The sequence below is a fragment of the Pipistrellus kuhlii genome, unplaced genomic scaffold (genome assembly GCF_014108245.1).
Source record: "Pipistrellus kuhlii isolate mPipKuh1 unplaced genomic scaffold, mPipKuh1.p scaffold_m20_p_4, whole genome shotgun sequence".
In the NCBI taxonomy this organism is placed as follows: Eukaryota; Metazoa; Chordata; class Mammalia; order Chiroptera; family Vespertilionidae; genus Pipistrellus; species Pipistrellus kuhlii.
The window spans coordinates 14,465,556-14,482,163 of NW_023425540.1; the positions used below are offsets into that span (position 1 = coordinate 14,465,556).

Consider the following 16,608-nt stretch of genomic DNA (forward strand, 5'->3'; position numbering starts at 1 on the left):
TCCTCGGAGAGGCCTCTGAACTACTCTTTCATACCACACACACGCCAGGAGTCTCCCACAGTACCCTTTGAAAAGAGCTTAGCCCTTATTTTTCAACACGTTAAGTGTCTGTCTGTCTCTCTCATTCAGACTGTATGCTCCATGAGAACAGGGGTCAAACCCCGCACCCTCCACCTGGTGTAGCCACTGGCTTAGATCCCACAATTGATAAACACATACAGAGAGAGTGTGTGCATGTGATGACTTCTATAAGTCATATAAGACACGTTCTATAAGACACGTTCAGAACTCAGTCGTGGTAGCTGGGGTCCATCTCCCTTTGCTGGCAGCTGGAATAGGTAATGTTTCCCTGTCCACATCCCTCCACCTAGTTACTAACCACATCCTGGTACTAACCACACCCAGGTACTAACCATACCCAAGTACTAACCACATCCAGGTACTAAGCACATCCAGGTACTAACCAACCACATCCAGGTACTAACCACATTCAGGTACTAACTAACCACATCCAGATACTAACCATATCCATGTACTAACCACATTCAGGTACTAACCAACCACATCCAGGTACTAACCACATCCAGACACTAACTAACCACATCCAGATACTAACCATATCCATGTACTAACCACATCCAGGTACTAACCAACCACATCCAGGTACTAACCACATCCAGGTACTAACCAACCACATCCAGGTACTAACCACATCCAGGTACTAACCAACCACATCCAGGTACTAACCACATCCAGGTACTAACCAACCACATCCAGGTACTAACCACATCCAGGTACTAACCAACCACATCCAGATACTAACCATATCCATGTACTAACCACATTCAGGTACTAACCAACCACATCCAGGTACTAACCACATCCAGGTACTAACCACTTTGGGGTGTGCACCACTGCCTCCACAGTGAAGCTCTAAAAACGATGGAACAAGGGACCTTGTAGAGCCAGGCCTCTGGCCAGGGTCTAATTTTCCTCATATTTCTTGATCCTGGGGGCTTCCCCAGGTGCTGTCCTCACTTTTTTCCTTCTTCTTCAGCTTCCTGCTTGGGTTTCTGCCTTCCTTAGTCTGCTACAGAATGACATTCTTTCACACCCTCTCCCTGAATCCCCTGACCTTGAAACTGGGACAGACAGAGCCTTTGGAGGTTGTTCCCCGGAGTGTTTATCACTGGGGACAAGCTAACAAGGAGGAGGTCCCAGCAGGCATGCCCTCAGACACACGTGAGCAGCAGGCACAGGGTGCCCCCGGCACACCAATGAAGCTTCATGTCATTTGGTTCCCACTTACTGAAAGCACTACAATCAGAGTTAGCTCCCTGACAGTTCCAGAGCAATTCAGGTCACTGAAGTCCAAAATGGGACCGAGGTAACATGAAGAAACTGTGGTGAGACTCCACCATGGCCTGCAGCTCGCAGGCCCTAATAGCAAGTGTGGCCACTTATAGTTATTTCTCTTTTACCCGTGGCATCCAAGGAGTCTTCCAGTGGCACTTAATCTCAAATTTAGCAAGAGTAAAATTCCCTCTCAAGAGTAACATTTTATTTCTAGCCCGGTTCTCAATGTTCACCCAGTCCAGGGTACCCTTTCTTACTTTCTGCATAGATGGGAGAAAACAAATATACAAAGCAGAGCTTATTATATAGAAAACCATAAAGTGTTCAGAGCAGGGAGGTAGCTCATCAAAATAAAACAGTGGGAAGTGGGAGTATATTACTTTAAAGGAGTGAGAGGAAGTTTCCCATTTTCAGCAAAAATATTATCAGTCCTTGGTAATAATAATAATAATAATTAGATTTTTCTCCTTCTTGTCTGTGTATCCTTTGTAACCAGCAAAACAAATTCTTCTAAAACAATGTATGTTGTTAAACATCACAAACTATTAGTTCAAAATATTTTTAATTATCCAAATTAATTATCATTTAATTGTGATGATGTTCCATTTCCTTAAGGCAACCCTTATTACATTTCTGCCAAATCTCTCCCTTCAATGTCTAAAATAATCAGGCACCCTAGATATTTGTTGTAGTGGTCTATGAGTAATCCCAATCAACAGGTATTTATTCAAAATGCCTATTCTGTGCAAATTTCTATGCAGAGAGCTGGTTGGAATGGCAAGATGCTAAGAGAAAAAGAGAAAGTGCTGCCTTCAGAAATGTTGACTATCATGGGAGGGGAGGGGGTTGAGGGGAGGTAATACACACAATACAGGTAGATCAAACCCATCATCTCAGAACCAAGGCTGACATTTATATTTCTCTGAAAATGTTTTCTAAACTAGTTAGCTAGTCCCTGTCCTAAATCTAGACACTTTTATAAATGCTATCCTCAAGGATTTGATTTCATGTCTCATTTTACATAGAAAGTTGTTTTATTATCCAATTAAATATCAACCTAATGTTCCCATTTGTTGCCCTGGGAAGAAATTTAGATGAAAATAAAAACTAGAAAGCTAAAGAGAAAAGTAGCTTTTAAGGACACAATGACAACTCATTATAATCAGCACACACAACACACATAAACACAAGTAACATATACATCCTACATCATATACCCATGGCTGAAAAGGGCTTACCTTAAAGAAAATAACAACAAAAATACTGGCACCCCTGTTCATACAGAGCTACCAGTTTCCACCTTCTTTGACAATAACATTGTCAACAGCCCCTTTTCCTTTTTAAACAGCTTAAAATTTATTTATTTTTCCATTGAATTCCATATTATATTAGTTTCAGGTACACAGCATGATGGTTAGACATTTATGTAACTTATGAAGTGGTCATCCCGAGAAGTCCAGCACCCACCTGGCACCATACCTAGTCACCACAATACTATGGACTGACTACATCCCCTAGGGCTGTACTTTACATCTTGTGACTATTTTGTAACTGCCAATTTGCACTTCTTAAGCCCTTCACCTTTTTCACCCAGACCCTCAACCCCCTCCCATTTGGCCACCATTAGTTTGTTCTCTGTATCTGTGAATTTGTTTCTGCTTTGTTTTCTTTCTATTTCTTCATGTCTGAATTTCCATGACCCAATTTAGAAATCCAAGGAAACTGATTCATACAAATATCGTTAATACAGCAATGGGGCTAAAAATGAGACCTTCGATAGGGTCACATGTGATGTAGGAATAATTGTCTGTTTTCTTTACCATCTCTCTCCCCTCTTCTAAGACCCAGATATTAATAAAAACATTGATACAATTAATGTTCTGCATATGGGCTTCAACTGACTACATTTTAAAAGATAAGAACTGTGTTGTTGTTTTTTAAAGTGTTCTATTATCAAAACTGGTATATTAGTCTAATACTTAACCTTTATAAATATTCAATAAGTCTTTAAAATGCAAATATTTTATAAAATGTTCACTAGCTTAGATTTCCAAGAACTATTATCTAAAGTTAAAAATCAAACATCAAAACATTCAAATAGACTTTACATTGTAGGAAGAAATGCTTTTTAAATTTTCATACCATCACTTACTCATTGAAGAAAAACACTTATTTCCATATATGTCTAAAGGCATATGAAGTTAATTTTATGTCTCTTTCATGCCAAAGAAAATTCTATTTCCTGGAGTTAAGAGATTACATTCCAATTTTTTTTTCATTTAAAAGTAGTCATACTGTGTTTTGTTGTTGTTGTTGTTTTTTAAAGAGAACTAGCACATGAAATAGACTCAAGAAGCAGTAAACATATAATGTAATTACCTTTTGTCTGGTCCCAGGTCCTCACCTTCAGGCATGTCTGCCCTTTAAAAATGCTAAGACCGGGGAGAAGGCTGCAGCACCTTCGTGCCCAACGTTTCTTCCCCACTCTACCGCGCCCGCAGGAGGGAAAATCCCAGTAGTCAAGTTCTTTCCTTTTTGGAAAAAAAGGCACTCCTCCCTTACTCGGAAAGTAGGTGTTTACAAACTTCCAACGCGCCTGCCTGCCTTGAATGAAGCTAAGAGCTGAGTTATGATGACTGTCCCCTTCTAAAAATAAACAGGTCACCTCTTACTCCCAGCACCGTGACAGGCAGCTGGGAGCAAGCTCGGCCCAGCTGCCCCGCATTTTCTGTCCAGTCGTGTGAGACGGTGTCACCACCCAACTATTAACCTTTGTTGGGATGACTTCACCTAGGCCTGCCTACCCTTTCTTTTTTTCCCCCCCCTGGCATGACCAGGCACCCCACCGAAGGGCAGCGTGGCCACAGGGAGCTTGGAACTTCAGCCGGGCTATCAGGTCTCCAACCCCCGGGAGGGAGCTGGAGGGTGGAGAGCAAAATGGGCCGAACCTGCCAGCGCTGAGAGGTTTGTTTGTTCTGAGAACACTTTTGCCACTCAGCAAAGGAGCTCTTACTTAGGGGGGAAAAATGCCCGTAAACAATTATGTTTTAAGGGCTAGTGTGTTGGATGAAAACCTTTCCTTAGGGCATTTAAACTTCTCAGCTCAGAGTCAGTTTGCACACAGATAGGAGGCTCTGTGCTCCTCTGGGCGAAAGGGTCCCTCCCGCAGGGCTCTCCTCTGTCCTCAGGGAGCAGCCTGACAGAGGCACACAGTTCAGCTCATCGCTACCTCGGAGGCATCCATCACTAGGCACCCTCATCGACTGCCACGTCTCAGACCAGGGCAAAAATCACTTCTACTCTTCACCAAAAGGCTAAGAGAAAAGTTTGTACCGAGGTGGTCAAAAGGTACAAATTTCCGTTTACAAAATAAGTCATGCAGATGTCATGGACAGCCTGGGGGACTATGGTTAATGATGTTGTATTGTATATTTGAAATTTGCTGAGAGTAGATCTTAAAAGTTCTCATCTTAAGAAAAATGTGTAACTGTGTGGTGACGGATGGCAACTAGATTTGTGGTGGTCATTTCATAATATATGCAAATATTGACTCATTATGCTATATACCCAAAACCAATATAATATTACATGTCAATTAAAGGAAATACTTCAATTTAAAAGTAGAAAGTATAGCTCCAGCCTCATTTAAAGGGGGCAAAACCACTAACAAAATATTACTGAAATTCCTTTAGGAATATATTCTAAACACTTTTTGCATAAATATTTGAAACTACTTTATTTTCCCGATTGTAAAGTTAAGTAAGGCAGTAAGCAAAATCTAATTATTAAGAAATGATATACCTTTTTACTCTCTTTTTTTTTTAAATGCCTGTGCTCTGTTGTCACATTATAGCTGATCCTAGCTACTGCGTATTTCACGTTTATGTGTCAACGTGACTTCTAGGGCATTAAAGAATTAAAAAGTCAAAACAAATCACATCACCTGTTTTCCTTCAGTAGTGTTAACTATTTTGTGATGCATGCATGTCACAATTCAAGACATTTCTTCAGTATTTCATACAAGATCTACAGTTGTTGACCTCAAAGTCGAAGGTTGCGTTAGTGCACGTACCTGCACACATAACTCTAATACCATTGACCTTGAAAGAAAACAGCCATCAGCAGAGCAGGCTGTGCAGGAGCCTCTCGGCTCTGAAGCAATGGGCTGTGTTGTTAGAAATGTCAGGAGTAAGGAACTTAAAGGTGAAGCACTGAAAATATGATCAGTGAAAATACTGCTGTACTTTTATTTAATCTTAACAAAAAGTGCTAATTCTCTGATCTCTCTCTCAGTTCTGACCACTCTTTCCCACTGATTTCCCATTTTGTTCTCCTAAGTGTCTATTTGACTACTTTTTGACCATCCGAGCCCAGCTGCTGCTGAACTTAGCTGCTGGTTACTACAGACTGAATATGTCTCTGAAAGCTGCCCCTCAATTTTAAAGGCCTGATAACTGATCAGTGCGGTAACAGATGAACTGTCCCTTGCTACCGTGAAATAGGGACTAAAACATTTCCTTTAAGCACTCCTTCATACATTTTTTTACTCACTTGCTTCCAACAAGAAAAACAAGCAAACCAAAACTCATAGGCACGATAGTATGGTGGTGACCAGAGGAAAAGGAGAGAAGGCAGTAAGGAGTAAAGGGGGCCAAATATATGGTGACAGAAGATGATCTGCCTTTGGATGGGGGCACACAAAGCAATGCACAGATCATGTACACTTGAAACCTATATAATCTTATTAACTTACTAGAGGCCCAGTGCACGAATTCAAGCACAGGTGCGGTCCATCTGGGTGGCCTGCAGGGATCGGGTCAAAACCTGCAGTTCTATGCCGCCTGCAACTCCTACCTGCTGCTCCCAAGCCTCACTGTGCCTGCCACAGGCTAATGCCCTAACAGTCCCTGATCTGGAGAGGCTCGCACTGCCATAGCAGTGTTCACCAGCCATGAGCCCTGCCTCTGGCACCGTCCCAAGGGGAGTATCTTACAGGATTAGGCTGAAACCGGCTCTCCAACATCCCCTAAGGTGTCCCAGATTGCAAGAGGATGCAGGCCAGGCTGAGGGACCCCACTGGTGCATGATCTGGCTGAGGAGGGACCATAGGAGGTTTCTAGGGCATGTCCGGCCTATCTGGCTCAGTCCTGATTGGCAGACTACAGCAGCAAGCTAACCTACCAGTAGGAGCATCTGCCCCCTAGTGGTCAGTGCACATCATGTTGAGCAGTCAAGCAACCTTAGCATATCATTAGCATATTACACTTTGATCAGTTATTCCATTGTTCTCCTGTTCGGTCTATTTGCATATTACCCTTTTATTATATAGGATGTCACCCCAATACATTTAATATAAAAGTAGATTACTTGCTTCAACCATGAATTCCCTTTTGGTATATGTGTGTTAATTACTGAAATCAAAAGACAAGAAGGGAAAACACGGATAGCACAGACAGATTGACACAGTGTGTGGCTTCCTGGCATCAATGCCGCCTTCAGCCCTGCAGGGGTTGGGGTGCCAAGGATTCCCTCATCACTGCTGACCTGAAGTCCACTGGGTATCCTGGACAAAGACAGGGAGAGACTTTGAGGGCCACAGACACTGAAACTGGGGATCAACAAAGTGAGGTGGCCTGCTGTTGAGAGTATTACATATCCGAGGAACTCTTTTTGATTATTGGTATAACATAGCATTTGGGGTGGGGAAGCTTTTATTGCTTTGAAATCCACCAATGTAGGACAAGTCTCAGTAGGACTCTACCAAGTAAAAAGAAGAGAGAGGGAACCGTCTCAGTGGTGTGGCATGTCATGATTACTCGTCATTACCAAATGCATCATTGACACCATGTACATACAGGGTCATTTGATTAAATTTTTTTAATCTACGTGGGGGAGAGATGTAAACTCCATAAATAACATATCTGCCCACTCATTCAGCGAGTTCCCAGCAGGAAGGTGGGGAAGAGCAGGAAGGGACAGTGAAGTGGGTACAGGAGTAGCCTCGGGAAAGTTGGAGAGGAAAAGAGGCCCTTCAGCAACTGCCTAAGGAAGGACCACATGAAACAAAGCTGGTGCTCAGACCTCAACCGTCATCACCCTATGTCACTGGCTTTTTTTTGTTTGTTTGTTTGTTATTACATCCTGTGTTTACTGAGACCCATTTCATTGCACTAAACATGGTCCCTACCAACTTGTTTGTGATCCCCCTCTCTGAGGCTGTAGTCACCTGAAACTGGTTTTCTTCCTACCTACTTACGCATTTCTTCTCTCCTTAGAACATATTTGATATGTTTCTATTATATATTAAGCCAATTTCTTTATCTCCTCTTCTTCTCATCCTTCCCCAACTCCTACCCGGTCCAAAAAAAAAAAACTTCTATAAAACTCCAACAGAAGTACAGACACTGGTAGAAATCAAATTTCCCTAGTTCCGTGGTCAGCAAACTGCGCTCCTGAGCCACATAAAGGCTCTTTGTCCCCTTGAGTGTGGCTCTTCCACAAAATACCACGGCTTGGGTGAATCTATTTTGAAGAAGTGGCGTTAGAAGAAGTTTAAATTTTAAAAAAATTAGCTCCCAAAAGAAATTTCAATCGTTGTACTGTTGCTATTTGGCTCTGCTGACTAATGAGTTCGCCGACCACTGCCCCAGGGGGCCAAATGATAACACTGGTTCAAGCTTACCTCCACAGCACACACCTGTTCCTGTATAGTTTGCTTGCTAATGTAAAGCTCTCTTCAAAGGCTCTATGTATGCTATTGTAGTATTTCAGGGACAAAGGTCTTTGGTTCCAAGAAATTTAGAACAATAGCCAGAGGAAGAAAAGAAGTCTGGCAGACCTCCCTGCTTTTAGCAAGTATAAGGAAATGGAAAATTTCTAAGATCACGAATCCTAGAATCAGAGGTCTTTGTGGACTGTAAAAATCTGGAGTGACTGAACAAGAGTGGCACACAGCTCAAAACAAATCTTACCTCTTGAGCTTAAAAATACAATGCAAGATAGAGGGCAATGATAACCTTCAGTTTAACTATGAATTACGTAACACGTTTGTTATATGTTGACCTTCCTTATCATATGTTGTGTAGATCAATGTTAAAAATTACTTTTCATTCCTACATAGCACCTGACAGGATGCTTCTTGGCTAACTTTTTCCCGGTATTTTGTGGAGAAGCCAAAATGCATTGGAGACTTTCCACCCGACTAGGCCCACAACAGGGAATCGTTATTTCCAGATTCATTTTAAGGGGATGGGTTGGGTGGCCAGAAAGCCTCTTTCTACCTCTTTTCCGTTGCACCATGTGACACCATTGTGGTTTTGGCTGGCTGAGCTCCACCTGCTGACCCAGCCTTGGCTGGGGATGAGAAATCTCTTGAGACATTGAAAGAACCTCTCCTCCTGGCAGTGGTGTTTGAGGAAATGTACTCCTGGGCCAATATCCTACAGCCGGTAGGCATTTTTAAAGAGGAAGCAGCCCCTTTAGAAGCTTTTGCTATAAGAAAAGCTGAGCTTCTGCAAATCCTGGTAAGTGGGAAAGAAGATAGCCTTGACTTAAGAGACCTCATAACTGCTACCCGTAGAAGGGCAGATCCCCCAACAACTTCTTAGGCCAGACCTCCTTATTGCCTCAACCACTCTCTGTCTGACTGTCTGATAAATAAATCTGGCCTCTCAGAAACATGGTGTATCTCCTTCTGGCCACCTCAGGGTTCCAAATAGTACAACCTGAAGGTATCTCTTACGTGGCTTCATTCCCACCAGGTCTGAGTAAAACCCCTTCAATGATCAGCAAAAAGGCAGAAGTCCCAAACCTGAACCCTGAAGAGCCTTAGAAGAGAGCCTGGGCCCAGTGAGACTCTGTCGGGTTAATCCCCAAGTTTCCTGTCTCCATAGTCATTCCTCATGAGGGGTTTCCCCCAGCACCTCTTTCCTATAAGCAAAACAAACTTGCTTGATTTTAATGAACTTTCTGTTTGGGTAGCATTTTAGCTTTTTAGAAGAGTTGCAGAGGAAGCACAAGGAACTCCCATGTACCCCTCATCCAACTTCCCTTGGGTCAGCATCTCTCACTTCCACAGTATGTTTGTGGAAACTAAAAACCAACATTGGTACATTCATATGAACTAAACTCTGGACTTTGTGTTTCACTAAGTTCCTTTTTCTCGTCTAGGACCCCCTGCAGGGCACCAGATGCAATCAGACATTGTATCTCCTTAGTCTACTGTGGTCTTAGATTTTGCTCAGTCTTTTCTTGGTTTTATGACCTTGACAATTTTGAGTATTTTGTAGACATCAGGTATTCTGCACAATGTCCCTCAGTTTGATTTGTTTCATTTCTTACAAATAGACTGAGGTTATGGGTTTGGGGGAAGAAGACCTCCGAGCTAAAGGATCCCTCACATCACATCACATCACATCACATCACATCACATCACATCACATCACATCACATCATCACATCACATCACATCACATCACATCAGGGGCTCATGTTATTGATGTTGTTGCCTAAATTGTTCCAGCCACAAGCTCGTTTCTGCCCACCATGCCCTCACCAATGACTCCTCCTCTAACCCCTCAAGACAGTGTTTGGCAAACTGTGGCTCGCGAGCCACATGCGGCTCTTTGGCCCCTTAAGTGTGACTCTTTCACAAAATACCACGGCCTGAGCGAGTCTATTTTGAAGAAGTGGTGTTAGAAGAAGTTTAAATTTTAAAAATTTGGCTCTCAAGAGAAATTTCAATCGTTGTACTGTTGCTATTTGGCTCGGCTGACTAATGAGTTTGCCGACCACTGCTTTAAGAGACCAGGAAAGGCCACCTCTTGGCCCTGTTGACACTGCTCCACTAGACTTGCCCAACTATGCACTGAGCTCGGTGTTAACCACAATGCACCCAGTCCCCGCTAAGCCTATCTGACTTCCTTTCCACTCTACGTCAGCACCAGCCACCAGGCGACACCAGGTCTGAACCCAGAAGGAAGGTGGCCTGACAGGGGAACAAAAGGCTGAACCCACACGCGTGCGTCCATCTCTAAGGACACACATGAGACAGGGCACTCGCTGCACGTGCTCCCTCCTCTGCGGGGTGCCAGATGCCGAGAGCCATGTCTTCGGAGGTGAGCTGTGTGCACACGTGAGCTACCAGCAGCGTGTTCGTCTGAAAGCCTTGGCAACTTGCCCTCTTTTCCCTCCCTCTGATAAAATTTCCAGGATTGCAACCAAGTTCAGATTTCCTTTCCATGTGTGCTATTCACCTTGCCTTTCATGCTTCTTTCCTATTTTGAGAATTAGAGGAAGTCCGCAGTTTAAAAATGGAAACGAGACTTGGCTTCTTGGGCTGTACCCACTTTTAGCATCAAACCATGGCAATGCCACACACACACTTCATCACGGGTTCTCTCTGCGGATTCACACCGCCAGGCGCTGCCCCCAGTCTGCTCCTTTACAACCAAGGTGAAGTGTTTATCTCAAACTTGACTTTATATTTTTTAATAAGACAGTAAAATCTGTGGTGGTGGTGGGGGGGGGTCAATGACCTATTGAAGACTCCTCTTGATCCAGCTTAAAATGGAAACGTCACCTCAGTCCTAAATATAAGCGAAGAGTAAGGGCCACGCTGTGTCAGAGCTATGACCTCGGCCAGGAACCAACATGTTTTCCACACCATCTGCAGATGGACGTGCAAGGGGGAGGAGGGCTGTGCTTACATATGCCTTCTAGGATGATGGGGTCCCGTTCTCGCCATGAAAGTGCAACTGTTTTCGAGTGAGATGAACAGGGAGTCTCACCAACAATGAGAAATGGTGCTTTCTAAGGGCTTCACAAGAACAGAGACGTACAAACCCTAAAGGCAGAGTAAGGCTCCCCCTGGGACTTCAGCCTGAGGAACAGGCTTCAGCGGACGAGATGGTGCCTTTCTTGGCTCTCTGTGTCCACGGTCCCCAAGGACTCGTGGACAAAGCAAAACAGGGGGGGTGGAGGAAGAGCAGATCTTGGGTTCCTAGGTGTACTGGTCAGGATTCCATCCCAAAGGAGGACCTGACGGTGCCTCACAGAGTTCATGGGGTAATAACTGTCCATTTATTGCCTGTCTCTAAAAACATGCTTTGCTTTGTTTTATTTAAAATTATCCCTCAGGCTGAGGAAGTGGCCCCAAGTTTGTGATGTAATCAAATTTGAGATATACCAGGGCTGCACATGTAATTTCTAACTTTAGAATAGAAAAGCACTGGGGGAGGAAGAATGGCTGAAATGACCTCAATCACGGCTAGTTTAGGAAGCTTTTAGATGTCATAGAGGTTACCTGGCAGAAGTGGCGTATTATTATAATGTTATATATTAATAATGTTAATAACAATAATAATATAATGAAAGACAAAGACATTTATCACCGATTTCATTATTTGTGGGGGTAACCTCATAATTGAAGGGGCTAAGTGTAGTATAAATACACGTTTCAAAATCTCTTCAAATAGTAATAGAGTAAGTGGTCATGTGATGAAGATTAAGCAACAGATTGGGGGTTGGGAAGTGAGGACTCGGGTGAAGATAGTCAAAAAGTACAAATTTCTAGTTATAAAATAAAAAAGTTCTGGAAATGTAATGTAGAGCATGGTGCCTATAGTTAACAATACTGTACTGTAATATTTGAAACATGCTAAGACCAAAGATTTTAAAATGTTCCTCCCTGAAATTTTAACTCTATGAGACTGATAGATGTTAACTAGACTTATTGGGTAACCATTTCCAACCATATACTTATATAAAATCATTATACTGTACATCTGAAACTTATACACTTTTTACGTCAATTATACCTTAACAAAACTGGACACACAAAAAAAACAACACATAAAAATGGGGGGGGGGGGGAAGGATTGATTGAAACAATTTCCAGTGACTACTTTTATAAAGTTCTCTAACACAACTTAGGAATGAATATGACATGTTCTGGAAAATGAGTTAGGCTCAAAAAGCGGCCCCAGTTTCAATCAAATGGACATGAAGAGAGAATAGGAAAAGCAGCATTTTTAAACTAACATGTAAGTAAGATTTTAAATATATCAACATCACTACATTATCCAATAGTGATTCTTGACAGCTACTGCCATAGCATGAGTAGAAAATCGCACCCTCTGAATTACATGCAGACAACTGTACACTCAGATGGCCACGGGCCTTTCCTGGATCATGCTGGAGAGGAGGGCCACTGTCTCCTTCATGGCCCCCTCTTGTCAGGCACACACTGCACTCCATGCAGAACGGAAGTCTTTAGAATAGCTCTGGCTGGTGTGTGGAAACCAGCTAGCTCTTCAGGGTCAAGAGAAGGCCTGAGGGCAGTTGGGAGTGAGATCCCAAGCAGGTCCAAGGTGATGACAGAGTGGGGTCTAGGATACCCTTGGTGATGGAGTCAAGCAGGTTCACTGATAAAGTAAATGTGGAATAGGGACGTGGTGAAATCAAATATGACTTCAGTCCACTCGTCTTAATACCATAAAAGTTCCTGAAAGCACATTTTTGACAGGATGATTTAAATATAAAAACAGGTTGGAAACCTCTTCTGTAAATGGCCACATAATCAGTATCTGTCAAAACTACTCAACTCCATGGTTGTAATGTAGACAAAAAGTAAACGAATGAGTTCCAGCCATAGTTGGGCAACCACTGTATAATACATACATACTCAGTGCAAAATAGAGTATGTATCCACCTGTAATTGATTAGAGAAAAACATCTGGAAGGAAATATGTACCCCAATAGCAATAGTGACTAGCTCTATGACTCTTCCTTCTTTTGTGTGCTTTAAATATTTTTGAAATTTTCCCCACACACATATTCCTTTTGTAATCAAATAAACTCTACAAAAGAAGAAGAAGAAGAAGAAGAAGAAGAAGAAGAAGAAGAAGACGACGACGACAACGAATGGAATTCTAACTTTAAATTTCTACAAATAAAAACGAAGTCTGCTATCCTGTGTTTTGGTGTCCAGTAAATGACTGTACTTTTTAATGGAGATTGTTTAAGATAAATACTTACTATATTATTTAATATTTCATCAGGAAATAAATTCTAACCTGCTAACCTGGAAGCTGACAGTAACCTATGGAGGAGTTCCTCAGAATTGAAATGTGCCTGTCTATATGAGGATGGAGATAGGATGTTTTCTTATTGCATTGGCTGAGCCTCTGGAAAAGGTTGCATCTTGAATTAGCAGCTTGACTGTTTGCTGCCCAGATAAATATTGTGTTGCTATGACTGAAATCGTCCTGCCACGTGGGTCACCCTGTCTTATAATTAGCTTCTTATCAGATCAGGTGCAAATCAAACCAGCAGCTCTTGCTGTTAATGTGGTAATTGAGTAAACCAGAAACACTTCTTTCGATGTACCAACATTTGAGTGAATATTCTCACCACCCCCTCGAAGGCAGCCACAGGGCCATTTTGGGGCATTGTTCAACAGCAAGCTGTACACCTCAGAGTCAATCAGACATCTGAGACGTCTTGATGAGTAATGCACAGGTGGTTCATTTCCTTCCACACTTCTAATTGTGTTGTACATTGTGTTAGTTCACCTGGACATGGCACAGGGTAGAAAGTGGCTTTAACCTTGAGTGTCCTCCAGGTGCACAGACACTAGCCTCAAGACACTGTTTGCATTTATCTTGCATCATGGTCAGGTTCATCCTCAGCCTCTCTGTTTCAATCAGTGTCAAGTCTAAGTGAAGCCTAGCATAGCTTGACCTGCATTCAGAGAGCTGTGTCCTGTACGATCGCCATCATTTGATCCCATCCTCCCTGCCCCAGAAGGCCAGGCTGCAGGACAGCTCCATTTCCTCTCTGCCCTGCTCCTCCTCTTCCTCCCTTCCCAGGTGCAAACCTAATAAAGGGGCTGTATGCTCACCTCTACTTTACAGACTGTTTCCGGGATACCCTGGCTCTCATCCTCAAATCTGAGTGCCACATTTTGTTGACTTCTCAATGGGACTGCAACTCCTGGCCTGAGCGGTGACCACTGAAGAACAGCGTCTCTGGCATCCCAGCCCCTCATTGCATTGGGCACAGTTCTGCCAAGTGACCCCTGGAACCAGCCTGCCTGGATTCTGATGCTGGCTCTACTACCTACTAGCTGTGTGATCTCAGGCAAGTTACTTAGCCTCTCTGTGCTTATTTCCTCAACTGTGAAGTAGGTTAACAACAGTACTTCATACAGTTGTGAAGACAATGCATTTGTAAATGATGTAAAGTGGACTGGACCGAATTAAGTATATAAAACTGCATGAGAATGTAAACAGGCAAAATTCTGAGAGCAGTGCTGGCATTTGGACTTTCTTACTTAAAATGTTTGCTTTAAAAATGCTCAAGGGATAAAGAGATTCAATCTCACATTTTCCATGTGGTTCTCTCCAACTGCAATGATCTTTCCCTTCTCTGACTTTCATCAGAATATCTACATAAGGAAAGAATGAATGAACAGACCTACTTTTTAGATTTCCCATTCTTTCATTTGTGGTGCTGCATTACTGCTGGCCAGATCATCCCTTAGTGACAGGTAATAATGCAGCAGCACACGAGTATTTACTGTGTGTGAAGAGCTTTATGTTAACCATTTCACAGAATCCTTAAAAAGTCTTGAAGAAGGTGATGTTCTTATCCCATTTCACAGAGACTGAGGCTGAGAGGCAGGGTCTTCCCCGAGGCCACAGGAGCTTGCAAATGGCTGAGCCAGGAATATGTTTTCCTCTCTGGAATCACCCATTGCTCATAGAGAGCACAGTTCCAGACTCACCTAGATGCTTACTAACTGAACAGTTTTGTTAAACGACTGATTCGTTTAATAACTGCTTACTGATGCCAACCACAGGCCAGGCACTAAGGGGGCAATTATTAGAAAGGGTCCTTGTCATCACCAAGTTTAAGTCTGTAAAGAACACAGGTAAGTCAACAAGCAATTACAAAGCAATGTGATTACGATAGGAAAAGGACAGTATGGAGTCACAGGCTTGGGGGGCTGCAGTGGGTGAAAAAGTTTTCAGGGTGGGGGAGGGTGATGTGTCAGTGATGGTAAAGGATGTGTCGGGGCTGGCATTGAGAGGGGGTGTAAGCAAGACAAATCATGGCCTGTCTGAGGTCAGAGAAGGGGGAGTGGTTAGAGGGAATGTTAGGAGGAATATGAGGTTCCAAGCCTGGATTTCTATGACCAAATTAGGCTTGTATGTGCCCTTCCGGCAAATGTAAGGCTTCTTTATACCAGAGGAAGTGGCATTCATTAGGAGAACATTGGGGAATATGTCAAAGCCCACCTCAGACTGCTGGGGTGCGGGGAATGGATCCATGTCCTCCTTTGCCTCAGAAAAATCATCCTTAAAAAATAAAAACATGGAGATCAAACATGTCCTGACATCCAATTGAGACCCAATGGCATTGAATGTTAGGAGCTTATTTGTCACTTGAATCTTTGGCTGTTTAGAACTTTCTAGAACATCACAGGTTTCCTCTCAATCTACATTTTAGTGTTCAAATGCTTTTGCTTTTTCCTTTTTGTTTCCTCCTGTAGTTTTCTCATGCAAACAATAAAGAGAAAGAGTAAAGCAATTATCTAGCTGCCATTTAAATTTTTTTTTTTTTTTTTACAACAAATGCCTGTATTACCTACATATTTCTGAAGAAACTTTTACAAATGAGCAAACATGGAGCTAACTGCGTGCATTCCCTGCACAAAGTTATAGCCTGGGTGACTATGGTGTACGTCGGCCTTGGCTGAGCAAGCTAGGTTCCCTCTGTGATTATTAGTATCTTTGTTCTGTAAACCATTAGAGCTGATATAATGCATGTGAAAGATTGGGATGAAATTTAAAACAATGTCAACTCTGAAGATAGATAGATACTTTGAAATCAGTACTCCATTCCTCCCCACTTCCCAAGACAAATGCCAAATTTCAAGTGTGTGTGTGTGTGTGTGTGTGTGTGGTGTGTGTGTATGTGTGTGTGTGTGGTGTGTGTGTATGTGTGTGTGTGTATGTGTGTGTGTGTGTGTGTATGTGTGGTGTTTGTGTGTGTGTGTATGTGTGGTGTGTGTGTGTATGTGTGGTGTTTGTGTGTGTGTATGTGTGGTGTGTGGTGTGTGTGTGGTGTGTGTGTGTGTGTGGTGTGTGTGTGGTGTGCAGGGGGAAACTCTGTCCAAGGCAGACCAACACAGAAATCTCCAGGGCCAAGCCTTTCTTGACGGATGCTCAGGAAGGAAGGAGGACTTTC

At 42.8% G+C, this 16,608-nt stretch overlaps 1 protein-coding gene across 2 annotated transcripts in view; it reads right to left on the bottom strand.

Annotated features, from left to right (window-relative positions):
* Window positions 1–16,608, bottom strand: part of RETREG1 (reticulophagy regulator 1) — a 99,674-nt gene that overhangs the window by 36,481 nt on the left and 46,585 nt on the right. The window contains exon 1 of one of the 2 annotated variants that reach the window (XM_036411244.2): window positions 3,736–4,231. The exons of the other annotated variant lie outside the window; for it this stretch is intronic. Coding sequence (XP_036267137.1) covers window positions 3,736–3,770 — 35 coding nt within the window. The 5' untranslated portion in view covers window positions 3,771–4,231. Of the gene's footprint in view, window positions 1–3,735; window positions 4,232–16,608 lie in introns of those variants that run through there. 2 annotated transcript variants of the gene reach the window in all.